Source organism: Drosophila biarmipes, chromosome 3R (assembly GCF_025231255.1).
Source record: "Drosophila biarmipes strain raj3 chromosome 3R, RU_DBia_V1.1, whole genome shotgun sequence".
Lineage (NCBI taxonomy): Eukaryota > Metazoa > Arthropoda > Insecta > Diptera > Drosophilidae > Drosophila > Drosophila biarmipes.
This window is the reverse complement of record NC_066616.1, coordinates 28966980-28994931: the sequence shown is the minus strand read 5'-3', so window position 1 is coordinate 28994931 and position 27952 is coordinate 28966980. Positions and strand designations below refer to the sequence as shown.

Below are 27952 nucleotides of genomic sequence, written 5' to 3'. Positions count from 1 at the left end.
CGCGAAATAGTTTATGTTTTCATTTGGAAATTCGTCGTAAAAAGTATCTCGTCTGGCCTGCGCTGGACCGAAATATCTTATCTGAGCGGAGTTAGAGGCGGCTTAATTAAACATTGTTCCTGGAATTAACTGCCAGGTGGATTTGAATATTCAAATTTCTGAAGTGTGTTTGCACAATTGTTTAAATGCTGCACAGGATTATTTTGCCGCCAACTTGGGATCCACACACCCACACAGTAGAGTTGGCTGGAAAAAAACGCAAAACCCCCGGTGACAGACACTACGGACGACTGCGACTTCGGGCGACTCTGCGCTCGTCGTTGTCAGCTTTTCAGTTTTTCCGCTTTCAGCTTTTCGTTTTCAGTTTTCCTCAAGCGCTCAACCGAGGCGGTTGTCTATCGGTTCGCAGGAGCCCCACAAACACCGCATGGGTCTTCAATCAACCGAATCGGAAGCCGTAAACGAAAGCGAATTGATCAGCCGCCGGCTTACCTGACCGATAACGTGCACAAAGTGTTTGTCGCGCAGTTAAAAATATCCACAAATTATAATAATAATAAGCGAAAAACGAGTAAAAAACGAAATAAAATATCAAACAATACAATGAAAGTGAACGAGTGGCCGCCTCTCCTTCAGCTGCATTTGTAGTGCACTTGTAAAGTATCCAATTAAATAGGACTCGGGGCTCCTCAGACAAGAGTCATAAAAAAAAAAGAAAATACCCACCTGGGCAATAAAAATAATAACAGCTTTGTGTCAATAAAACAATGCGGAATGTTTTGATATGAAAGCGGAGGAGGACTGTGCAGGAAAGCGATTGCATTAAGTAAGTAAACAGAGCGGTGAGGACCCTTCTCCACCAGCTGAAGGACCTCGCTGCAGGGCCCAGAGCGCAGAGCTCGGAACTCGGAACCCTTTCCGGTGGGCAGGGAGGGGCTTCCCCGGTGACATTTGCATAGATCAGAGGAGCACCAAGCAGCCGGGTAATGGATAAATGCTTTCACGCAAAACACCTCGATGGCACTGCCAAATAAAGAGCGCAAATAAGTGTCCGACGGTCTCGATAAATAGTGGCTTCTATTGGCTGGCTGGGTGTTTTGACGTCAGCGGGTGGGAGTCCTTTTGGCCAGGAGCAGAAAGGAGGCACCCTCTTAACCACCCATCGTTTATTTGCCGAATGCAAATGAAATATTATTCCACATGCACATTACACAAACATTACACATACGCCACGCTGGCCGCAAATTGCAACAAATGTTCTGCGGAAGTGGGAAGCTGGGCGTGGGCGGTCGAATGAATTTTGACGGAACTCAGCATTTTTTTTCCTCCATTTTTCCCCTCCTACTAGTAGCAAAAAAGTTGGAAATCACATTCCAAACATTCCGCAAAAAGTCGGAGAGCTCTTTCTTGCCAAAGTCATTTCATTTCAGCTGGCCTTGCAATTGTCACACTTGAAGTGCCCTTCTGGCGTTTCCGAATAATATCTCTTAATAACGCGAATGAAATGGTGCTTGGTCAATTAAAGCTAAATAAGGTGAAGGCCGCCAGCTGCCAAGTGCTGGAGAATCTCTAAAAAATTGGCCATGATGGGGCGGCAATAAAGCGGCTTAATGGGGTAAATATGTATACAAGCGCTGGCAAATTTTTGACTTTTCGGTCAGCTCTGTCCTTTTTTTATTGGCCAAGGTCGGCGAATTCTATTAAATGTAAGTACTTATTAAAAATGAGAAAACTTGTTTTAAATAACTGATGAATAAATTCCAATTTGCATGTTAAGAGAAGCAAAAAAAATGTACGACTTGAATACATTTGCAAATTTATTTTTACAACTACAGTCGAATTTCCTTATCTGCAGGCAACACCAGCCATAAAAGTAGTCAATTTTTTAAGACTTTGAGAAACAGAATATATTTTATGAACTTTTATGCTCATTTGTGCTATCTTACTTCCTCTAAGATTAGAAAATATATCCTGAAAACCAAAACAATATATGTTCTTGTTTAACAATTAATTCTCTTCATTTAAATTTTCCTCAAAGATATATCTCAATTTTTTAAAGACGGAAAGTTGGCATCGCTGCTGTATACAGAGAGCCCTCAGTTCCATTGTTTATTGGCCGCTGGCTTAAAATTTTAGTGTGAAATAAATCTTCCACGGACACCAACATCAATGATACAGATTTATCTAATGCCGGAGACGAGTGCCCGACTGATTGATGAGCCAAGAAGCAGCGGAAACTTGTGCCACGATCTTTTAAAGGATGAGCTCGGTCTTGGTATCAATTAGAAATTCATAAGTTACGGTCTTGCCAGCTAAGTAATTGGATTTTGGCAACTCAATTTGCAAACTTTGAAGAAATAGAAATTGTTTATTACCCCCACAAAAAGGGTAAAGCTCCAGCTGATTGCTGCCATTGTCATGGAAATGGAATTGGAAATGGCATTGGCAATGGCAATGGGAAATGGAGCCCAGATTAGGTGGCTCTGCTCGTGCGAACTTGGCAATTGAATTACGAATTAGATTATCAATCAAAGTGCTCATAAAAACGCCAATGTTTATCGCGGTCAATTGCCGATGGGTTTGCCGCCAAAGAAGCTTCCAGCTCCCTGATCGTTTTTAGTTTCTGCCCGGAATTCCAGTCACTTCTTGGCCAATGAGTTCATAAATCTATTTTCAGACCCAAAGCCCCCTCGAAATACACTTGATTTCCAACCGTTCTAATTGCATACTCGAGATTGGAACCCTACAGATATCGATAGACCTAAATTATGGCCGAAGAAGGAGAACCTTATCTTTTGGGGGATGACACACTGCATTCGGAGCCGATCGATACCTTGGCCCTGACAGACAGCCGTGGGCTCTGCGTCGTATCTAATTAATCAGTTTCACCTTTGAGTACGTCACTGGGCCGGGTAAACATTTACACATAGGCCACAGCATAAAAAAGTAAAAGTCTCCCTCCAGGCACCTCGCCCCCGATCCAGATTGCTATCATGTGAGCGATAAGCTCTTTTATGGCCATTCCGCGTCAGCGTTCAAAGCCTCAGAAAAGGGTTGAAAGATGGATAACCGAATTTGTGGATACCCTTTTATTAAATGTAACGAACGGTTTGCGGTTTTTAAATCGTAGTTCAGCCAAATTAAGGCATACACCAAAAAGTCCGACTGTTTCGAGCAGCTTATAACCAATGCTATCAATCCTCATCACTTCCAGAATTTTGACCAATTTTCACATTTTTTTGCCAGGCGATAGAACATAATTTTATGCAAAAAATTTTAAAAATCAAAATTTTTCAGGTTTAAATGTTAGACAAATGTCAGACAACGAATTCGACAAGGTATGACATTCCTTATTCTGAACTTTTTTAGAATCACGACAGCCAAAACAGTGCATTTTTAGAGCAAAAATTGTATAAGAATTTAGTCAAAAACTACAGTCTTAAAAACCTTGAGAAGAAAGGTCCCAAAAATATATTATATATTTTTTGAAACTATTTTTAGTTATCCTTGACATTTTAAAATAAAATGAGCCATTTTTTCCTCTAAAAAATCTGGGTTTTCTGTTACTAAAAAGTAACTATATCACCATTTTCTGAGTCCCCGCCCAAAATCTGGCTTTAAAAGTGGAAAAGCAACCCCCTACTTCGTTGCCAGAATATTAAACTCTAATTTAAGTGTTTGGTAAACGATTCATAATTTGGGGGAGGGTATCCAAGCATACATTAATTAAAACTTAGTTTAAAATGTTCCCCTGGTTACATGGAATTCATTATTTTACCACCCGCACTTCTTGGGGTACTTGCAGCCTTTTTCCTGTATTTCCGTCGAGCCGAAGTCTTAAGCTAATATTGTGTACCATCCCACACAGAGATTTGAATATGCAAATTGTTTAGCTGAATTATTCCCTTTTTGCGGGAAATGCGCTGGCCTGCGGCTTGATTTCGATTCCTCTACCGAGTTCCATTGAGATCCGCAAAGCAGTTGCCATTCCGAAAACCACATCTGTGTATGGCTCGACTTCGTTTTCGCGCCTTCCACCGCCACCTAGTCTATGGCGATATCAGTTTTAATTTGGTTATCGCACCCACACCGAGGCACTGCTCCGGCATTTGCTCACAAGGAGTCGTCGCAATCAGCACAAACACACACTATCGGGCGCTAAATAAATAATGCTTAATGCCAAATTATTGTCAACAGAAGTGGCAAGAAGTGTCGAACTGCCAGCCCTTGCCGTTCGGTCTGCACTTTCGCACTCAGTCAACAGTCATCCGCGGCGGGCGACGTTCATTCCGGCAGTATTCCTTCAGTATTCCGGCATATTCCGCCGGAATATACAAAGCAATATAGCCACAGCAATAGCAATAGCAACAGCTACACCTAAAGCCGTACATAATTTGAGCGGAAATCTAATAGAGCGCTCGTCGAGTATCAATCTTATCGGCCGAGTGCACGTGGAGGGTCGCAGAGCTGTGGAAATAGTGACTCGCAAATGGTGGAAAAGTTTCGGTGATGAAAAGACCAATACGGCGGACGAGTGACTATCGTTTTCGGAAATGGTACGGGCATCCCAGAGATACTTCTCAGCGGATACGAACTGTAAATAATCGTTCAAAAAATACACACTGTAGTGCAATATTCGACCAAAGTTGAGGGTTTCAGACACAGAAGTGGATTCATCCACCTTTAAAATAAATCCAAATAAATTTATTAAAATATTATATTCAGATTTTTGGCATCTTGAATATAAAACCATCTTCAAAAACGTTATAAATTTACTTATTTTGTGTGGAAATGTATTTATTTAATTAATGACATTCCTCAAATATACCCCATAAAATGCTAAATTTATTATTAATAAATTGTTATATAACTAGGCACACGCTGCAATTATATTTACATTGTATACAACATATGGCACTTGTGGTATTTATAAAAATATTATTCGAACTTTTAGAATTTCAAGTATAGATGTGCATTGTGATGAAGAATATTCACTTGAATATACTTTTTCCATAACAAAATAACTATAAATATTTGAACATTAAATTCAAACAATTTACTTCAGAGCCCTTTGTTTATTCCAAAGCAAATAAATACTTTTAGATAAATTCAATTTGATTAATAGCTTACAAAACCTATTGTTAAGACTGTGACTAAATTGCGTACATATTTATTCAGCACGTCAAAAAACTTATCTGTGTGCCAGATAAAAGAAAGCCTTTCTTAAGAACTTAACTAACCCTTTGACTGCCTTTCACTTCAATCACAAAGGCGAGTAAATTGCAATGCAGCTCGAGCTCGAGATTCAGCAGATTAATTGCAAATAAATGAAATTGACAATTTCCACGATGGCGATGCCAAGCGAAATTTTATTTCAATGCAGAGAAATCAATTTAAAGTCGGAAATTGAGAAGAGGAGAAAAAATCAGATAATGCGTGTGAAATTAAAACAAGAATAATATGTATGCAAGATATGCGTGGTATAAATGGGGGTTTTCCCTTCCTTTGACTCTCCGTTTTTATGGGGATTGTAAAGGAAAAGCCATTGACTAAACCCCTTTTTTATTCCAGCTAAACGGAGCAGCATTCAATAAAATGCCCAGTTCCTGCTGCAGGGATATGGAGGGATATGGCAGGACTTAGGCCGGAGATAGACCCACTCGATAGCGAACTCGAACGGCCGATCCATGGCTGTCAACTTGCAGCTGAATAATTCAAGCGCCCCCTACCCCTCGCTCATGTATGTGGCGGCCTCCTCCCTGCGGGGATTGGGCCAGGGATCGGGTCTGCCGGAAAACATATCCATCGTTTACGATGCGGACGCGGCCAATGGGACGGGAAGTGCGTTCCCCAATGGAACCGCTGGCGGTGGGCTGGATGCAGTGGCTCTCACCGAGCCGGGACCCACGGCCCCAGTGACCACATTTAATTACTACAACGAGTCGGCGGCGGCCGCCGAGTGGGCCCACTTCTACGATCTGGTCCTGTCCTGGCAGGGCATCATCCTGATAGCCGTCTTCGCCACCTTCATTGTGGTCACCGTCATCGGCAACACGCTGGTCATACTGGCCATCCTGACCACGCGACGCCTCCGCACCATCACCAACTGCTTTGTGATGAGCCTGGCGGTGGCCGACCTCCTCGTGGGCATCTTCGTGATGCCCCCCGCCGTCGCCGTCCATCTCATAGGTGAGTTCTGCACTTGTGTGGCCGGGCCATTAAGGCACTTTGGGTGAGGATCTGGAGGGGATGGGGATGGGTGCAGGGGCTAAGTCCTTCCGCGAAGGGCGGCGCCGCTGGCCGGGCTTTTCGCGTGATTACAAGATGAAGATGCCATTCCGGTAAATCCCTCAAAAAATTGCTAACAAAAGCTTTACGCCCAGCGTGCACTTAGAGAAATGATATCCAGCTTCCTCACAGAAAATATTTTTGGTTTAAAAGTAATAGGTAGGTTATTATTTTATTCAAATTAAAAAAAAAATTTTTAAATCTTTTTAAGACTTTACGAAAATGAAGATTGTAAATTGATTGAAAAAATGTAGTATAACTATTTCGAAAGGTGTTATAGATCTGTGTAGAATTCTTTTGATATTGTATAAAGCAATGTTCAGATGAACACCTTTATTTCTGAGTAGCGGAATATTTTTCAAAAAGATAAAATATAATATAAAATAAAAATTATTTTCATTTAAAAAAGATTCTAGCATACAAATTTTAGAAAATCTACTATCTTTACGTAGGAATATTTAATTAAGATTATATTAGATGTAGATTATTTTGCAATTTCGGGGAACAACAATTTGGTTTAGAAAATATTCAAAAGTCGCCATTTCTTTTCAGCAAAAAGACTTAGGTGGGAGTTTTTGCACAGATTTTTCAATCCTAAGTTCTATAAGCCAGTGTCCTCAGTGTATCCTAACAAAGTAGCACGAACCCAACTAGGAACACGAACAGGAACTGGCGGAGGAGTGCCAGGAATGGGGGCGGGGCACACGCCCCGCATATTTATGTAAATGCTGCTAGGTGGAATATGCGAGTATGTATCTCTCTCGCCTTATGGATTTGTATTCTTTGAACCGAAAGAATTTCTTTCATTTTTTTCTGCCTCTGCTGGCGTGCAATTTCCTTGGCAAAAAATAGGCAAAAAGCTGAAAAAGGGAACATTCCCGAGCCCAAAACTTTGTGGAATTCTTTAAAGGCAAACGGCATGTCGAAAGTTTGTCATAATCACCCGCACCACTGACAATCCGAAAACGGAATGAAATATGTATTCACTTGGAAGATAGTTTCCCTTTGTTGCTAAATTCAGAGGTTGAATTTTAAAAAACACTGTAATTGATTGAATCATTTTAGATTTATGATAAAGCAGCTTCCTTTGCATTTGACAATCTTTTTCTGACTTTTGCCAAAAGTTTTTCTATGTGCAAATTCCTTTCGACTCTCGGTCATAATTACTCATGCCCTTAGGTTGCCTCAAGGTAAACAATTTACTGAGCCCAACATTCTTTTATATTTTTTTTGTGGCTCGGCATTCATTATAAAGTTAGGTCGTAATATACCCAGGGCCAGGATTAATAGTTTACTATTAAAGCTTAAGTAAACTTAATGTTGGGATAGGCACTAAAAGTGAGGACTTATTTACTTTATTTAAGCAAATTAAAGTTAGTCTGGGCTAAAACAGTCACTGGATACTAAAGTCCTTGGATCTGACAGCACAACCTTGGAGCAAAACGTCGAATTAAATTTAATTAAAATACAAATCCTCCTTACTGTGCAGTTTATTTTGGCAATTACCAAATTTTCCAATTTTCGCACTTAACTTCCAATTTTCTCGGAACCAAAACTGCAATGTGTGCTGGCCCAAGGGCAATCTCCTTCTAATGAGCTGGCTCCTTGTTACTTGCTCCTTGTTCCTTGGCTTTTTGGAAAAACAACTTTTCATTTGGAGACCTCGGAGACCAATGCGGGGTAGTTGATTTAAAAATTAATCGCTTGACAGGAGGAACCGGCTCAAAGTGGCCACAAAGAGTTGAGCTGCCAAAGGGGAGTGCGACTTGGTGGTCCTGGAGCAAACCACTAACGGGTACTATGTGCACGGAACCCAAAAACATGGCCAAAAGTGCTGGCCGAGCTGGCCGCTTTAATTGGCCTTAGGTGAGGCATTTGGCGAGAGCCGAGCACAAAACGCTGCTAATCAAATTGACTTTGGACCGGAATTTTAAGTTGCCCTCCGCTCGCTCCGGCTGGCGAAAGTTTTTAATTTGGATTCTTGATTGCAGGCTCGTGGCAACTGGGCTGGGTGCTCTGCGACATTTGGATCTCCCTCGACGTGCTCCTCTGCACGGCCTCGATTCTCAGCCTGTGCGCCATCAGCGTGGACAGGTGAGAGGACTTATATATATATTCTATATGTATCTAATTCCCCGAATTGTAAATCTTTGCATTCCCATCCATCCGACAGATATTTGGCCGTGACCAGGCCGCTCACGTACTCCCGTAAACGGCGCTCGAAACGATTGGCCCTAATCATGATCCTAATTGTCTGGCTGCTGGCCCTGGCCATCACCTGTCCGCCCATCCTGGGATGGTAAGTTCACCTGGAGAATTTGAATATTTTATGTGCCCATTTTCATAAAAGCAAAAAGGTGTAAAGGCAAGATAGCCCCAATTTCAAAGGGATTTAGTAAAATAATCTGTATTTAAGCAAAATATTAGGCTTTGACTTCTTTAAAAAAGATAAATAATACCCTAGTTACAGCTTATTCTTAAAATCAATGTTTATTTATACCTAATTCTTTTTTTATGTAATATATTTAAACCCAAACCCAATCTGGTTACCTCACCCCAGCTACTTTTTATATTACAAACAAAATAAAATGGTATTTAAAATTATAAAGGAATAAAATATAAGGAAAATCATTTTTGGAAATGTCTTCTTCCAGTAATGATAACAGTTCTTCATAATTATTTTCTAAGTTTACTGAAGCACAGGAAATTAATCCATAAAAACAAAAATATGTATGACTTCCCTATGACCTTAAACCTAATTTCTAGGACAAACACAAGTTCTGTACAATATTTAATGGCATTTTTCAGTCGCTCCAGGGCTACACAAATTTTGCTGGGTGCATGTAAATTAATTAAAATAAAGTTCAGGCCTCCGGGCGGACTGACTGAATATAATTAGGTGGCAATTGTCTACCCTTGCGACCTGTGACCCCGCCTGCGGGGGAAATAATTGAGAACTTCCTGCATTACCAGACGCTGGCGAAGTCTCCTCGGCCCATTAAGTGTATCCTGCTCACCTCCATTTCCCCCTTTCCAGGTACGAGCCAGGACGAAGGGACCTGCGGGAGTGCCGGTACAACCAAAACGAGGGCTACGTCATCTTCTCGGCCATGGGCTCCTTCTTCATACCCATGGCGGTGATGATTTATGTGTATGCAAGAATTTCCTGTGTCATTGCATCCAGGCACGACAATATGACCGACATAAGTGTTCACAACAAGGTAAGCTCGGCAGCCATCTAGAAACAACATCGCCAAACCCAAACCCACACCCACACCCAAAACCCATGCTGCAAACATTCCCACGCCCCCAAAGCCAACAAAGTGCACAAATACCGAATACGGAATACGAAATGGGGTGTACGGAAACCACTGCAGATGCAGCTCCAGCTGCGAAACAACAACTGCTGCTCCAGTGCTCCACTGCTCCTGTCCAGCCCCCCCAAAAGTCATCTCTATTCCAGGCCCCAACCCACTCCGGCTTAGAGGCCACTCCACGTACGGCACAAACTGCACGGCACGTTCGCTCCATAATTCCCAAACGCCAGGAGCTTACACAGATTTAAATACCATACCCTGGCATTATGTGCAGTGTGTGCCCGAATTCCGTTCGTCCGGTTCAGTGCCCGCTATAACACAAGTTTTTCACTCCAACTTTGGCAGGCCTTGTAGCTCATATAATGAGTTTTCAACTGCCCTTTCATTAAGAGGGGATTCCAGCCCCCAAGAGTTAAGTACCAGTTTAAGGGCTTAGTTACAAGATGATATAATACACAGAAAACAGCAGTATAACTTCCAGAAATGCCAGCCTACGAGAAACTTTCTAAAAGGGTCTGGACCTCTCCTACTTCATTTTTTCACAGTTTCACAGGGCCTTAAATATTATTTACTTTAAAAACATATATACCTTTTTATGTATTGTAAGATGTAGTTAGTGCCAAAAAAAAAGTATAATAACAAGAGTATTGAAAAGCTTTCAGAAATATTTTATTTTATATATTTAACTTAGCTAAAAACCAGGGTAATCGTCAGGTCCATCCCCTAGAACCCTTCAAATTCTTCACTAAACAGCATTAAACATTTCGAAATTTGCAAGTAGATATGTCTGTTTATTGCACCTGTACTACATACGCCAGGTGTGCATTCTAAAATAGGCTTAAAATTCATTTCCAACGGGCTAAAGCTAAGCAACGTTTGCCATTAAATCCAGTCTAAAATGCTGTTTTAAATTTCAAGAGATTAACACATCATGCAGTTTAAGGAACACTGCTGTGTGTGGTTATATATTAAGCCTTAAAGGGGATTTTTCTTTAATAGATGATGACTGCAAGAGTGTTCAAAGCCTCGGCTTTGGCTCGCGTGACATCCGCTTGCACACTTTCATCTTTGGCCGCTTTCGCCGCCTTCACCGCTTTTACCGCCCATTGACTTCACTTTAGTTATTTATCATCCACATTGACTTAACCGCCTTGTGCACTTTGCGTGTCTAGAAATTCAAGCGCTACACGGCGGCGGACGTGGAGAACGAGCTGTCGGAGCAGGAGCAGCACAGCTCGGTGGGCCAGCGCCAGAGGCAGGCCACCTCGAGGACCTTCTCCAACCAGACGATAGCCAAGGAGCTGCACGACATGATGCTCAGCGACAGCGACAATTGCGCAGGAGGAGCAGCGGGAGGAACCATAACCACTGGTGGCACCACAGGCTCAGCCAACGCCGCCCACTGTCAATCCCTGCTGGCCCTGCCCTCCTCCGCCGGCGGCGGGGGAGGAGGAGGAGCCTCCTCCTTGGGCTGCCCCAAGAATGGCTGCTACGAGCTCACACGACCTCACTCGCTGAAGCGCACTTCCACCGCCTCGACGACCATTACCACAATGACCAGTGGCATGGGGCCGGGCAGCAGTCTCCTGGACGCCCAGTGGCAATCCCAGCCGCCGGGTGGTCAGATCCAAACCCACTCCCTCAGCCAGCCACCGCGACCGCACAGCTTTCGGCATTCGCACGGGGAGCGGGAGAGGGACAGGGAGAAGGAGCGACTGAGGAGCCATCACCATCATCATCCTCATTACCATCACCAGGCGAGCGTGACCACCACATCGACCAGCGGCGGTGGGCAGCAGACCACCAGTGCCAATAAATCGCTGTCCAATCGGATTACCTCGCTGAAGAAGGAGAACAAGACCACCCAGACGCTGAGCATTGTGGTGGGCGGCTTCATCGCCTGCTGGCTGCCCTTCTTCGTCAACTACCTGATCACCCCGTTCCTGGCCGAGCACCAGGCCAGCCAAATGCTGGCCAAGGCCCTCACCTGGCTGGGGTGGTTCAACAGCGCCATCAATCCCTTCATCTACGCCTTCTACAGCGTCGACTTCCGGGCGGCCTTCTGGCGCCTCACCTGCAAGCGGTTCTTCAGCGCCGGCCAGAAGCCGCAGTTCCCCACGAACACCATGTCCATCAGGCGATAGGGCAGCCTTATCCCACATCCCATCACCCATCACCCATCAGAAAACAACCCTCTCAACACAAGCCCTGAACAAATTGCCCTCGCATAACATATTATTAACTTATTCATTAGCTGTAGGCGACGTCATAAGGTGTGGTCCCTAATTGCAGCGCCAGACCATGTGTAATTGTTCTCTAGTTTCTCCTCTAATTTATTTCATCGTCAGGGTTTGCTTCCGATTCTGGATCATTTTGCCACTTAAGAGTCGACCGTCGCCCACCAGAAATTATTCCACTGGTTTCAGTTGACCTTTCAGAAATGTCACAACATCCCAAGTCGAACTTTTGGAGGAAAAGTAAAGCCAAGATTTTGATAGGTACCTTTAAAAGAGTTAGGGATTAAGAAAAAATTAAAAAAACATTTTATTTCCTTAGTTTAGAAAATATTGGTATTCCTTTTTTAATATATTCATAATAATTATTTGATACACATTTCCTAAAGACTTAAAAGTAGTGAAGGCTGGGATTTTTTTTAAGTTCAAAAAAGACTTTTATTTTTATCCTTGAGTTAGTTATTTTTTGGTTACTATTACAGTACCCATTTCTTATTTTATTATAATTATTCCATTTCAAGGAATTAATACCAATATTCTCATTCTTGCTTAACCAAAGATCTAATATATTTCCATTAAAAGGGGTAGCAAAAAATCTTCATATACAGAGTTATAGCTACTTTACTTCCTGCAAAACACAAAATTAGCTTTGAGAAGTTCGGCTAAAGGAAGTTAACCCGTATAAGGAGACCTTAACCCACATATATGCAACTGCAGGCCGCGGTTTGCGGGTATTTTTGCATGCGGAAAACGCGGAAAATCTGATACGCGGCAGCACGTATCGATTTAGTAATTTCCGCGCGACTTTTCCGCTCAGCGGGCGGCGCCTGTGAAACGGCAACATTTGCCTTGGATGTTGGCCTTTTGCTGGGGCGCCAAGACAGCCCGCGTTGGCCAATGGCACAGACAGTTTAGATGGATGAGAAAAGTTGTTTATACGGCTCACCGAAATGGCGCACATTGCTCGTGCTCCAAAATTCAGCCGCGCGCTTGTGGGGTGGTTACCTTTTCGGTGGTGACCCCGACCGACCCCGTGCGAGCGAGTTCCGCATTCCCTTTGGCCATTTACGATGCAAGTAGGTCCTATCTCACTCTAATTTAGGGCACTCATACATGATATCTGGCTGCCATAAACCATAGGCCATATGCAGGGAGATACGAACCGATTGATTTACATGAACGGAAACTGAAATCAGTGGAATATTTTAGGTGGATCAGGTGGAGAATTAGCTTTAATCAGCTTTATCGGAATGCCAGTTAAAAACAGTTACTGTGATTTAGTTTATAGTTGTTGGAGTCGGCTGGAACTTCAAGAGTTTTCCTTTAGTCTTAATCAAAAGTAAATCAGAGTGTGTGTCTGTAAGCGAATGTGCGAATGGGTTATAATGCCGTTTATTCTAGACATAATTTAAGCCATAATTTATTCGGGCCATCAACAGCTTAGCCAACCCAGAAAGTAGGACTAAACTTCGTGTTGTACCAAGCAATCTACACTTTGTAAACTCCATCCGCCGCCGGCGGCCGTGCGAAGTGAAGTCACGGCAATCAATGCTGCCACATGGGGCTTAAGTCAGGTGCTCATCAGCGAGTACTGTGAGGGATTCGCATCCCCGGCCCCTGCGACAGTATCCTCAATCCTTCTGAATTTCTGAATTTTAGCTCTCACATGTCAGGCCTAACAAGTCAAACAGATGCTCCGGGTGCGAGGGCTTCCGATGACGACGTAGCCGTCGAGCAAAAAAAGCCAACACGGCGGATGGAGCTCATCATCGCACAGCCCCCATATCATGTCTCTGCCATTCCGGCTGATATCATATACATAATCCGCATAATCTGCATATATATTAATAGTTGTGTGTACGAACAGAATTTTTTGGAACCGAAACCAATAAATAGACAATTTGCAAAAAGACAAAAGTTCCCCAAAGAGTAAGAGATTGTTTTGTTTGGGTTGGGCTGGCTTGTTATTTAAGCACTCGGCACTTTAAGGCGCCGGCTGGCAAAGGGACTAGAGCGGATCCCTGAAACAATGGTTAGTGAGGGGTGGCGTGAATTATTGATCAGTCTCAAAATTGAATTCGCAACTGCAGATATATGCTGTTCCGCTCGGTACTCCCCCATCCCCTTACATACACTATGTGTGAGCACTGCTTGTGTGTATTTATATTTAACCAGGAGCCAGTCAGTCGACGAATTCGATGGAAAACCCCTGAAAAAAGGAAGGAAAGTACACCAAGCTGCACGGTTAGAGAGCAAAGTTGTGTTTTGTGCGGAAAATAACCATAAATACGGAGCGCCAACCCCGCCAAAACGTCATGAATATTTCATTGTAGCTACTGCCACATCCCAATCGCAAACCGAAACTCCAGCTCAAGCCCACAGCCCTCCCCGGGGGAGGAGGAAGAGCCCCTGCTAAATGGAGTTTTAAGACTCTAATTGAGCCCGAGCCCGACTTGGATAACATTAATTGATCGGCTGAGCAGGCAAGCAAGTTCCCCGAAAACTCATCCAACTGAAATGCAGAGTGGGCGGCACTTGAGCAGACTCATTGGCCCGCAAAAAGCAACTTGGCAACGGCGACGCAAACAAAAGAAGCCGAAGTAAAACCAAAGTTCATTCGAAAAACATTTGCGGCGCATTTGTCATGAGAGGTTGCAAACTTTTGCCTGTCCCGAGCACTTGTTAAATGCTCCAAAATATCGATGTATATTCTTGCTCCTCTTGTTGTTCGGTGGCCTCCCAGTTTTTGCCGTTCATAACGCACAAATGCTGCGATGACATAACCGAAAATCTTGGGCCAGCAAACAGCATTAACGTAAGCACCCTGTCAGCAGGCGGCTGAAAATAGGATGACATCCTGGCTGATGGCATCCAACTCTTCCCAGAGCCCAGATCCACCTGACCACCCTGCTTTTTCTGCCCTCCCCCGAAACCGCGGCCATTTAATTTAACACATTATGCGATATCAGCCAACAAAGCGTCAGAAAGGTAAGGACTCCCAGCGAAGCCAGAAAAAGTGGTGATGGTGAGTGGTTCGACTGCAATATACCATTTGATCAGGGGAATATTGGTTGATATAAGGCCCATTTCAAGGAATATCATTAAAAATAACGAAGTCCTTTTTACAAATTTTGAGTAATATTTTATGTAATATTTTTTTTAGATCTTTTAATCTGGAAATAGGTATTACCTATAAATAAAATTTAACTCAACTAAAACTATATTATTTATTGAGAAATTCACTAAAATTGTTCAGAGTATAGAAATAACCCAGTTAATTAGGGAAATTACCGGTACATATAAGGCTCATCCTAAGGAATTTTTGGAATATCCTTAAATATAAAAAACAAACTTTTAAATTTTAATTTGATGGATTATTTGCATGTACATGTATTTATATATAATTTATATCAAATTTTATAACAATTTAATTAAAACTTCATAATATTTTTTTTTTAAATATATATATCCTTCATAACATTTTTTGTACACAAAGCTTTAAACATATTTCTTTTTTTAATATTAATATCCCTTGATTATGTTTTTCCACCTGCTGAAGGGGAGCCCAAACACTTTCCTCTCCGATCTATCCTTATACGCAGGATTACAAGATACCCTGTTCTTTCCACAAGTACTCGCTATAAAAAGCCAAATTTACGGAACGCAGGTACAGAGCCCCGAGTTTTCAGGCCGTTGACAGGGGGCATTAAGGGAGGCCGTTTCCGCTGAGCTCGACTCGAAAGTGAAATGTGACAGCGCAATGTGTTGCAATTCATTAGAGAGCGGGCGGCTGGCCCCTTGGAACCCTGCTCCCGCCCCAGAGCGGTGCTCCTGCCCATCCTGTCATGCTTTTATATTAGTCACATGTGTGGGCGGCTCGCATTGTGAGTGTGGGCGGTGCCCTGGCACTGGCTATATGTAATTATGATGACCGCATATATTTTTTTTCACGCCTTATTTCCAGCTAAATTAATGTAACGCCACCGCAGGCCCAGCTGGCAACCGGAGTCACGGGAGTCGCAGTCACAGCCGTATTCCGAAGCCATATTCCGGGGCTGGCTGATTCAGCGTTTCCTTTGCTTCCGTCCTTTGGGCCGTAAACAACTTAGTGGCGGCCACCGGGTTACCACTTCCAATAATAAATCACAAAAAAAATGAAGTCAAGGCTGCGCTGGAAAGTGCGCTATGTGCGACACTCCCCCGCCATCCCACCCGCCCCCGCACGTCCTATAAATTAAGACTTCTCTTTGAGCCCGGCTATGCTTTTATCAACCCGTCCACGGACTGCAGTTTAGACATTGAAATACTTAAAGATACTTATCACTAGAGGGATATAAATGGGAGCGGAAGCCCAGCTTTTTAATTTTCTTTTGGGAGATTATTTGGTAAATCCCTAAACTGCAGAGCAAATTTAAAGATTGCGCCAGACATCATGGCAAGTAAATAAAAGAAACACTAGGTTAAGGCTAGTTAATATTAAGGTTAGTTTAATAACTTGCTAAGTCTCCAAGTGGAAAAAAAGAAAAAGATAAATAATTAAAAATACAAAATAATAATAATAACCTTACTAAGTAATAAATATTTATTAAATATTGTAGCAAATACAATTCCTCATAAATAAAGAAGACTATTATTTCTTTGTAAGTCCTAACAATTCCTCATAAATAAAAAACCTTATATGTATAATGTTTGCTCTTTGTATATTTGTCGGTAAATCCTTAAACGGCAGACAAAACTTGAGCATTCTAGTGCAAACAACTCGAAATAAATATAAAAAACCTAAGGTGCACAAAGCTTTTACTTGGCAAATCTTTCCCTGTGTCATAGAGCACACGTACTGCCTTCGTTTTGAACGAAAAGACGTGTTCGGAAAATTGTCCATAAAACTTTCGTGTGACAATTTATGGCTGAATGGCGAAACCACCGCTGTGAGTTGTGAGCATATTTTATATTTTTGGCATATTACCTGGCTGCAAGCCACCTTTCCTTACCCATTCCACACATATTTTCCCCAGCTTCAATAAAACTGCCTTCGGGTAGAACTTAAAGTTTATTTACTAGAACACATAGGTCCTTCAACAGAGATCCATTTCAAGTGAACATTTACAAAGTACACACGCAGCTGGTTACAAGTATGAAATATGTATAATACAACTATACAAATTAGTTGGGCTACGATGCTTAACGAGACTAAGGGTGGTCCACAGAAGGGGGTCCAGCGAGGACATTTAAAATCCCAGCAGGCTGGAGTGCAAGTGCTTCAAATCCGGCCTAGTTTTAGTTACAGTTTCACTCTCACTTTCGCCTGTGCGGAGATTGTGTGCCGTGCGATTGCTTAACATTAAATGGGTTGGCCGGACACTGTGTGCCGTGCCTGCGGGGTTAGGCCGGGCTTGACCGGACCTGGCCAACAAAGGATTCGCCAGATATGTCGTTGGCAGCTGAAACTACTCTCCGCACTCTGCACACAAACTAGACGCGCACAACAAAGGCATAAGGATGAGGACATCCCATCAGCATCATCATCGCCCTCCCCATGCCATGCCCAGCCCTATCCCCACCGCCATGGTCATCATCCTGCTCATCCCGATGGTCAACAGTTGCCGTCAGGCAACAAAGACTCGCAAATACTATAATTTGTCTTTTGTTTCGTTTCGTTCCTCGCACAATCAACGCTCACGCACACACTCGAAAATACTATCTATGGGATTGGGGGATCTGGTCTGGCAAAGAATCTCCACTTCCGGCCAGGTCCACGGAGTCTTTAAGACACCGCCCTTGGAGTGGCCTTTAAAAGAGGCTTCAGAAGGCAGCTTCTTTCTGGCTTAACAAGGCCATCTCCTCGGAATCAATATGTACGGAAAGTATCTTGGTTTTATTTGTGGAAAACAGCTTAGATATCTGCTCTTTGAATGCCAGTCTAGAAGCTCAGTTCGTGAGGTAGTTGCCAAGGGTGGCTTTAAAGGTCACTTAGTTTGCTTACTATGCTCAAACAATGATTTCATTTTCGGAGGGACTGACCTAGTAACCTTTAAACTATGTTCTTGCTGGTGCTCCCCTGTTTTATTAAAATAAAATGTGCAGTCATACTTGTTATTCCCTATTTCACATCATATTTCATTATCTTTTCTGTGTATCATCAAGCGGAATACTTTCTTATGACAAAAAGATGCATTGTCTTTAAAACAGGAATGCACATTCTTTATTATTTCTACTCATTATTAAAATTGTACTTTATTTTAAATAAATATTTAAATGTGGTTTAATAGGAATTACTTTTATATACACCATAAATAGTATTTTATACGCACTAATACGAATTTTAAAAACTTTAAAGTTATGATTCAGTTTAAAAATCGCTTTAATAAGCAATACTAGTACTTTTGTTGATAATGAAAATAGATTTTCAATAGAAACACTCTGAGATACCTAAGGCCGCGTGACACTGGTTTATTTTTTGGCTAAATGACTTGATTTTATTCTTTACTGTAAAGGGTATTGCTTTTAATTCATTTCATAAATTCATGAGATTTTAAACCAAAAATAGTAGTTAAAAAAATTTAGATAAAGGTCATAAAGCCATAATAAATCAAATAACGCGCCTACTTTTTTTCCGTTTAGGTTTATGTTTTCATTTTATATAAAATTATATTGATTCATCACTTTTTGTCATGTTGTGACTTTTTAAAACAATCCAGTTGCTAACGGTGATTTAAGTCAGTGTCATATGGCCTTAGAAGTCAGATTGAAAGCCTCCTGTAAGTAGATACCCCCTGATTGGCCCCAAGCTGTTTTCATTCTATTTTTTGAGGTGTAAGAACTGAGAGGGTAATGAGCCAAGAAGTGAGAGATTGAGATGGCCTGAGATACTTCCCCCCGGAAGCGGAGCTTCGATTGTGCGACCCACTGACTATGACACTCTCAAGTGTTCCGTAACCGTAACCTGGTAGCCCGGTAGCCTGGAAACCGGATCTTACCGATGGAGGCGATGGCCCAAACTAGCCACGGAACATGGCCAGGTGGTTGGGCGGACGCTTCTGCTTGCAGATGGGCCGGCAGGTGAGCCGCCAGAAGGCAGTGCGAAAGTCCGGATTGTAGAAGGCGTAGATGAACGGGTTGATGGCGCAGTTGACCCAGCCAATCCAGGTGAAGCCGAACATGAGGTCCTCGAGGACGGCGGGGCGCGGCAGGAAGGGAATCAGCAGATAATAGACGAAGAAGGGCAGCCAGCAAGCAATTAGGCCGCCCATCACAATTGTCAGGGTCTTGGCGGTCTTGCTATCACGTTTCGTGGTCGAGACTCGCATCGGCATGCGATGATGATGGTTGTGATGATGCGAATGATGGTTCTGGGAGCCATGATGATGATGGTGCGGCATCTGTTTGACCTCCGCCTCCAGCTTCTCGGTGGTGGCGACCTCCAGCGCAGAGGTGGCAGAGGCGGCGCCTGCGGAGGCGGCACCCAGGCAGGTGTCCGAAAAGGAGGCCTCCGTGCCGACGTAGTGCATCCCCGAGGGCGTGGAGTGCATGCAGGGTCCGCCGTACTTGCAGCTAATTGCCGAGCAGTGGATGAGCGAGGAGAGACGCGACACCTCGACCAGCTCGTAAAAGGTGGGCTGGTGCTTGAACGTCAGCGTTTTGTCCACCACTGGCGTCCCAGCACCACCACCAGCCACTCCAGTGCCAGTGGAGGAGCACTTGGAGCACTTGACGGACGAGGACTGCTGTCCCTTGGACGCATTTGTGCTGCCTGGTGGTGGTGGGTCGTGCAGGGAGTTGAACCGCCAGCGGGACTTCCTGTTCGGCAGCCACTTGGTTGGCGTGCAGTGATAGTGCTCCGACTCCGAGATGAAGTTGTCCCCATCCACATCGTAGTCTGCCGTGCGCTCCGAGTTCTGGGGAAAACAGCAATGGAGGGGAATGTGAGCGAAGCACTGACAAAAAAGCCAGGAATAATTTAGATTGCATGTCTGGACACAGAGAGTCCAGATTGGATTGGACTGCTGTAACTACTTGTCCTACTTTTTTGCCACTTTCTTTTTGGTCTTGAGAGCTTAATTTTAACTTGGCTTTTAGGGAAATCAGAAGGAAGACTAGGTTGTAATTACAACTTGGCTGTTAAGAGCCGGTTGAATAGGTTGGAATTATTAAACAAAAGATGGGTTCACGTCTAAAGAGTTTTAGTTTAGTGAGTTTTTAATTTCATTGCCATAATAAAACTCCAAAGTGGTGGCCGAATTCTAGCTAACTATGCAAAACCAAGTTCTTAAGAGTTTATCATAAAAGAATAATCCGCTTAAAAGTCTTGAAGACAATGGAAAACTTTAAGTTCGCAGAACAACAACGTCTTTATAAACAAAAGAAAAGATAAGAGCCCAACTCGTATGGCACTTATATCCAAGAACGTATTTATTATCTTGTTTCCATAAGTAAGTCTTCTGTTATCAAAGCTTGCCGCTTAATATATCACCCCGCAGTTCTTTACTATAAGTACTTGGAATTCATGGGGGATACCCGGAAAAGAGTTCCAGCTTAATGAAGATCTGCATTTGAAGTGTTAAGCAATCACGGCCAGAGTATACTTTGCTCTTTTCCTTTTTCCCCAGTGCTTGACAGGTTAGTCAGGTGCTTGGTTAGTTGGTTAGATGGTGTGACATGATAAATTTCGGGAGTCTTTTCCAGGGATGGCAGGGCAGTAGTGGGAATAGAGCTTACCGCATCGCGCACAATGCGCTGTCGCCGTGACGTGAGGACATAACCAATCTTAACGTAGACGTACAGCATCACCGTGAGGGGGATGAAGAACGATCCCATGGCCGAGAAGACCACGTAGCCCTTGTTTTGGTTGTAGCGGCAGTCCACGAACTCCGCCTGGTGCCTGCCCGCCTCGTACCTGTGAATGGCAAATTGAATTCCAGTTCGAATTGCATGTGGTTTTCGGGCTGTGCGATGTGCGATGTGGGATGAAGGATGTGGGATGTGGGATGTACCCTGGTCTTGCGGTTGTGATTGCGGTTCGGGGAACTGGGACTTGGGGAACGACAACTGCCTGAGCTAAGCAGGGCGAAATTCGAATTCAAATCCTAAGCCAGAACCAAAACCAAAACGAAAGTCGAGGTCCCTCCGTGGAAGCCTTTTATTTATGAACATCTCAGCGTGATGGTCATTCAGCCAACACAAATCGGAGCTGACTGTAAATCAATATGCCGTAGAAGCGATTTCCAGTTAACGATGTAAAGTCCGGGCGCCGTTACGTATACTAACTATGGAGGAAATGTGGGGCACTTTTGGGGTTTTGAATGACAAGTACGGAGAGTGTCACCGCACAATGGAATTTTCCGGTGTCGTAATACCATTGTCGCGGCCATGAATTATCTGTTTGCGACCATAAATGTCTGTTACCATTAGAGCATCGAGCCACAATAATTATATGAGCTGAGATAGCAAATTATCATAACAAAAATACAAATACCTATTCTTTATTGTGCAGGTAAGGTATAGGAAAATTGATTCAAAAATAATGTTTATTAGAAAGTTTTCCACTTATAAACTTAGTAGGAACTACTTATTTTTTTAAACTTGGAAGGTTTAGCAGTTGTTGAACAATTTAAATGTAATTAAAGTTGATTCAAAGTTTAAGCAACATTTCAAAGTTATTAAAACATTAAAATCAAATAAGTTATATGTTTAGGCTTCGAAGTTTAAGCAGCTCTTGCGAGTAATTAAATCATTTAAATTATATCTACTACTTATTAGCTTAAACACTGAAGCTTGAACAGCTTTCCCAACTTATTGAAATATTTAAACGAGTGTTTATTTGCACAAGGAACTTTTTGCTCATAAACAAACAAAACTTGGTTTGCTTTTCACCGGGGAAAAAACCAACAACTAAATAAAACAACTAGAAGATAAATGAGGTTTTGCATAGAGTTTTGTGCCAAACCATCAGATACTTTTACCACTGCATTTGCCAATTTTTTTATTAAACTATTCCGCTTAAAGAACTGAAATATGGCAAATTGCAGCAGATGCTGCTCGTTATAATTGCGATTTTCCCCCAGCACAAATTTCCAAAAATTTTCCAATGTCCTGCAGCTGTGGCTGTAATTCGGCCTCAGCCCGTCCTAATGTGCCCTTTAAGCCATGTTTCTCGGCGGCGAGCGGGGCGGGCGGAGGGGCACTAAGCCATGGCCAATGGCATTAAGGACATGCTGACTTTGCGGTGTGTGTGGGAGTGTGGCAGTGCGTGTGTGTGACTGGCTGCGACTGTGTGCGAGTGAGTGCTGGTTAATTTGGGCGCCTGGAAGTATGCAACAGCCAAGTGTGCGGCTTGCGCCGTGCGTGAGTGTAGGTGAGAACAAAGCAAATGCGCCGCAGCAAACAAAGTCATTAACAACTCATTAAAACTTCAATGTAATGGCTGCAAGACCACAGGCACAACAGCAACAACTCGAGCAATTACGTAATGTTTTTTAGGCGCAGCCGAAAGGCACAAATATAAATAAACGTATGTATTTCGGGACCCCTTTGCAAGACATTATCTATACTGGGCCACACAGCCATTAGCCCAAAACCGAAAAAAATGGAATGAAATAAAGCCACGAAAAATTTTTCACGCCTCCGGAAGGAAAAAGTTTGGCTACTGGCAAGGGGGTACACAATAAAAAATCTAGGGTTTTCAATAGTAAATACTTGAAACAGCATTGAATTGTAAGGGTAATTTAACTTAAATGGAATAAAGTTTTGAGTGTGAAACCATACTTTTTAATTCATTTAAATAATATTTTTGAAAAGAATAGATATTTCAAACTTAAATTTTAATTTGAAATTCTATCTGCATGCATTGGATTTCATTTTTAAATAATTTTAAACATACAAAAATTTATTGTTTACAATAAATTATGATAATACACATTATTAAAGTTAGTTTAAAAACATATTTTTTAGTACATTTTAATAAGTACAATTTTTTTTTTTAATATACAAAAATGTATAACCTTTTTGAAGTAATTGTTACAGAACCAATTTTTAAGAATTAAAAAAATAAATATACAACTATTTTGTGTAATTTGTGAATGGTATATCATTTTTTGAAGTATTTTTTTAAGCTTTTAGAAACTTCGGAGCTGGGCTCCTCGACTCTCAATCATATCTAGTATCATAATTCAAATTAAAAGCCTTCTCTTAACAAATGAATGGGCAATCGATCAAGTCTTTGGGTAATTTTGTTGCCGTGCAGCTCTACTTACCAGCCCAAGTAGGGTGGACACGTGATTGACAGGGCCGTTATCCACACGACGAGTATCATGAGCAGGGCCAGTCGCTTGGAGCGGCGCTTCTTGGAGTACGTCAAGGGTTGTGTGACGGCAAGATACCTGCGAAATAAAAACGCAGAAAATAAAAACCGAATAAAGCCGGGCCAATAAACGCAACAGAAACGGCCGGAGAAATGCTGGGTAAAAACAAAAGCCAGGCCAGGACATATTGTTCGCAAAGCCGCAGGCGGCTTTCTGGCCGGGCCAAAAGGCAAACACAGCGCATTGGGCTTGGGTGTAGGTGGAGCTGCATGAGTTTCACGGATCCGGGGATCAGCTCCAGTCGGTGTGCCGGAGACACAACACAAAACTTGGAAATGCCATTAAAATGTAATTGAAACTTCCAACAAAAGCAGTGGCCTGGCGGGGGAGAAAGGGCTAAGAGGAAATGGAAGTCCAAGGCCCAACCCAATCCTGGCCATTGTAACGTCCGACACTCAAAGGGTATGCAACGGGAATGGCCAGGACAACGGTCGTGGAGCAATAAAAACGTCAACAAATAAATTATTTTGCACTGTTTTTACACCTTTGTCTATGGACTCGGGACTTAGGACTCAGGACCACAGACCATAGCTATGACATCAACGGCAAATTAAGAAATTAGTTGGCCAACTCTTACCTGTCCAGGCTGATGGCGCACAGGCTGAGGATGGAGCCGGTGCAGAGCAGGATGTCCAGCGAGATCCAAATGTCGCACAGTATCCAGCCGAAGCGCCAGGTGCCTGCGGGGAATAAACATTTGTTCAGCTGGACGGGATTAAGGAGGCGTTACACTGGCAGTTTAAGTTTAAGTTATATCACCCTGAAATATTCTTTGGATGGCTAAAGTTTTAATGGAGGAGCTTAGGGTTCGAAGTCGATTGACTGTCAGTGGGATTTAAGAAATGGATTTGTTAAAACCTTTTCTTTTATTACATGTTTTAACAATCTAAAAATTGTCACAAAATACTTGTGTTGTTTTTTATCAACTTTGAGATAAAAAAGTTTTGCTTAAAAAGTTTCTTTTTAAAATATTAAGAGATTGATCGATAGTATTTAATATTTTTAGACACAGCGATGTGGTTTCCAATCTGTCAGCCCAGAAATTTAAAAAGTATTTTGGCTGAACTGCTTTACAACTTCATTAAAACAATGAAAAACTTTTACAAAATTATCCAATAAATACGGGGTGTCTAAAGGTGTGGCTTTGACGCTGACAACACTGTTTCCGAAGTTTGTATTTTTAAGAGCTTTCACTTGATTTATGCTCTTTCCGGTTTTAACAGCCCACGAAACAATCAATTAATGGAAGGAAAACTTTTGGTGAGCACATTATCTTCTCCCCACTTTAATTTATGTTATGGCCCTGTGTGAAATTGTACTAAATAAATTTAATGCAACTTATAACTTCCTCAAAACCACACTTTGTAAGGAAAACACCATGGAAAGGGTCTCCGAGATGTATTTGGTAAATAGAAAAAAATCTTTCCCGAGAAATATATCTTTTTTTAGAAAAAATTATCAAAGCCTTTCTATGAAAACCGATAAAAACTTGCTCCCCTCTTAAGATGTTTGCAACTAAAAAATTGTATATTTTCGCAAAGTGAAATTGTATAATTTTTTTATGGTTTTATATTGAATCGGTATCGACCAAATGTGCCTCCCGTCGATTTGGGCAAATGTTTACTATAGGAACTTTGCACAGCGGATAGGTTCGTATAGTAAACACTCTCCTCGATTCCTCCTGGAAGTGTAATGCCCCCACAGAGCCATAAATCTTCAGCAGTCGCTGGGCAGGGCCACTCCACCACCACCACCACCCCCCGTTCTCACCTGTTATGTAGAGCACCACCGAGGGAGGCATCACACAGGTGCCCACGAGCCAATCGGTGATGGCCAGGTTCATCACGAAGCAGTTGGTGACGGTGCGCAGGCGGCGTGTGGTCAGCACGGCGAGGATGACGAGTGTGTTGCCCACCACGGTGACCAGGATGAGGACCAGGAAGACGGCCACGGCCAGCGATTTGGGCCACGCCATGCTGACCAGGTAGGAGTTCATCGAGGGCACGCCACCAGCCACCTTGGCTCCGGCTGTCAGGGCTTCTCCAGCAGCTGGTGCGGATGTGGTTTGGATGAGCAGCACAGGGCCATCGGAGGAGCTGTTGGCGCTGGCCACCGTCAGAGCTGTCGATAGGAACTTGGAGTAGAGCAGCATGGTCTTCGATGAAGTCAGGCTCTAGTCTCTAGGGTGGACCCTATGCGCACCGCATTCGACATGCGACAAATTGATTCTGCTGGGGCAAGAGAAGGTGGAGGGCTGGGTTAGATGCACTTCATCAAACTGTGCTAGGCTAGCCAATCATTAGAAAAACTAGCAAGAGCAGACTGGCGACCAGAGCTGCATACAAACAATGGAGCTGCCGGCGACGACCTTACACAATTTCCAATTACGGCCGGACTGTGGCCACATAAATTGCAATAAGTAAGCGTAATTGGCCTTGGACAGCACACGAAATACAACGGGGCGAAAGTAATTAGCGCCCATAAATTATGCCGCCAAACATGCATAGAGCGAGCAAAACAACGGCGAACAAATTTAAATGATTTCCAATTAATATTGCCATTTACAATTCAATTTCAATTTCAGACTGGCTGAAAAACTTATATTCGTCTGTTTTCGCAGTGCTCTGTTTATATCGCTCGAAAGACTGGCAATAAATAAATCAGGCACATGTTCACCCAGAGGAATTCCTACGGCCGAAGAAACGGCATCCAAATGGGAATCGGATTCGGAATCGCGGTGCTTGAGCGACCTTCGATCGGATGACACTACAGTCTACAATCTCCCCCATCTGAAGTCTGCCCGTCCACACCCGTAAGACAAATAGATTGAGCACACATTCCGGGCACCGAGAGTACGAGTGCCAGTACTCAAAACTGCATCTCTCGAATTCGAGTATTTCCCAGACGCAGCACAGTGAAAAATGGCAATCACATTAGATATTAGTCTATTTATATTATTTTGATCTGAGCAATATCTATTTATTCTTAAGAACCACATTTTTAAGGCCCAAACAAGAAGTATTAATATAAATACTCGAGTTTTTCCAAGGAACTATTTCTTAAAACATAATCCCACAAATCTAAACAAGAATTATTTATTCCGTTGACCCACTCAACAAACCAACTATTAATCTTCTTTTTACGATACCACTAATTTTAGAAATATATCTAAAAATCCCATGCTAATTCATTGGGATTAACACTTAATTAAAATTGTCCTATTAAATATAGACATCTCATAAAATACCTTTTAGATTTGCGGTCGGGTATAGCGCAAAAAAACATATTACACAAGCGCAAATAATTGTATTTTTAGTGGTCTGTTAACTTTTTTTTTTAATTTATAAAAACATACTTTTGTATATTAATCTCCCTTCTGAAGTATTAAACCGTATCTATTTTAAAGTTATTTTAGAAATCATACGTGTATTAGGGTTCCTTTATATTTATATTATTACTTTAACTTAAAGTCTTTTCCGTGAGACTATGATTTTAGTTTTAATTATCATTTCACTGTTTGTTGCTGTGATCTTCAGTCAACTTCACTTTGTTTTCCGTGTACCCTTGCATGTGCGTTGCTTTACAAATAGTTAAGTGATTAGTCTCCGGCTTGCACAATGGGTTTCGTCAGCGATGTAATGCCGCCATTTGTTACCCATCAATGGGTTATAGGTCACGGAATCGATCAGGATCACAGGGTGGCTAGGTCACGGGGTGAGGTGGGGTGGATGGGTCGTTGGGTGGATGGGTGGATAAGCGGATAGCTGGCTGGGTGGCTGGGTGGCTGGGTGGGCGCCCCGAAAACTTTCTTATGCACACGCACAGCTGCCGCTGCCGCTGCCGCTGCTGCTGTTGGCACGCGTTGATTACAAACTGACAGTTGGCTGTCGGTTGTCGGAACGTCCAACCTGAGATGCCGACGAGGCTGCTCCCCCGGCCCCCGTCCAGACGGACCCCGCCTCCTGGCCACCCAGTCCACCCAGTCTACCCAATCTCCCCCAGCAGCCAACGCTCTACGCGGAGCGGAATAGTCAACGTAGCGTATGCGCGATACTTTTTCTCAACTTGTTTTGTTGTTATTCTTTTTTGCTGTCGATTAAAGTACACAAATGTCGGCGGGGTGAAAATTCTTTCAATGCTTTACATTTTTTATATCTTTCGGCTGATACTTTTCGAATTTATTATTTGCTATACCCTGAGAGAGGGTATTATAATGGGAGGCAAAGGGGTAGTGATATTTTGGATCCCCAAAAGAGTCTAAAAGAGTGTTCTTTATATTTGTGGGCTTTTAAGCTTTAGTTAAAGGGTATTTATCTCCTAACCATTTAGCTATTTTTCGATCTTTCAATCTTTTTATCTTTTCATATCTATCTATCTTTCTATCTATCAATCTATCTATCATATATCTAACTATCTATCTATCTATCTATCTATCTATCCATCTATCTATCTATCTATCTATCTATCTATCTATCTATCTATCTATCTATCTATCTATCTATCTATCTATCTATCTATCTATCTATCTATCTATCTATCTATCTATCTATCTATCTATCTATCTATCTATCTATCTATCTATCTATATATCTATCTATCTATCTATCTATCTATCTATCTATCTTATATCTATATATCTATCTATCTATCTATCTATCTATCTATCTATCTATCTATCTATCTATCTATCTATCTCTCTATCTATATATGTATCTATCTTTCTACCTATCTACCTATCTGTCTTTCCATCTCTTAT

At 42.5% G+C, this 27952-nt stretch overlaps 2 protein-coding genes across 4 annotated transcripts; one reads left to right on the top strand and one right to left on the bottom strand.

Annotated features, from left to right (window-relative positions):
- Positions 1 to 76: 76 nt before the first annotated feature.
- Positions 77 to 11838, top strand: LOC108025500 (D(2) dopamine receptor). Of its 2 annotated transcripts, XM_017096017.3 has the most exons (6): positions 77 to 826; positions 5572 to 6189; positions 8280 to 8382; positions 8462 to 8587; positions 9326 to 9509; positions 10778 to 11838. In XM_017096017.3, the coding sequence occupies exons 2-6, from the start codon at positions 5688 to 5690 to the stop codon at positions 11747 to 11749; spliced, it is 1887 nt and encodes a 628-aa protein (XP_016951506.1). In that variant the 5' UTR covers positions 77 to 826; positions 5572 to 5687; the 3' UTR covers positions 11750 to 11838. The 2 variants fall into 2 exon arrangements, with proteins under 2 accessions (XP_016951506.1, XP_050744851.1); XM_050888894.1 differs by lacking the exons at positions 77 to 826; positions 5572 to 6189 and adding an exon at positions 7719 to 8154.
- A 6999-nt stretch (positions 11839 to 18837) lies between these two features.
- Positions 18838 to 26520, bottom strand: LOC108025107 (octopamine receptor). 2 transcript variants are annotated; one of them, XM_044090916.2, is made up of 6 exons: positions 26444 to 26520; positions 24967 to 25424; positions 23774 to 23876; positions 23089 to 23214; positions 20555 to 20732; positions 18838 to 19734 (listed from the first exon to the last, which is right to left on the bottom strand). In XM_044090916.2, the coding sequence occupies exons 2-6, from the start codon at positions 25346 to 25348 to the stop codon at positions 18838 to 18840; spliced, it is 1686 nt and encodes a 561-aa protein (XP_043946851.1). In that variant the 5' UTR covers positions 25349 to 25424; positions 26444 to 26520. The 2 variants fall into 2 exon arrangements, with proteins under 2 accessions (XP_043946851.1, XP_016950859.1); XM_017095370.3 differs by having other exon boundaries at positions 24967 to 25427; positions 26444 to 26478.
- Between the last annotated feature and the right edge of the window lie 1432 nt (positions 26521 to 27952).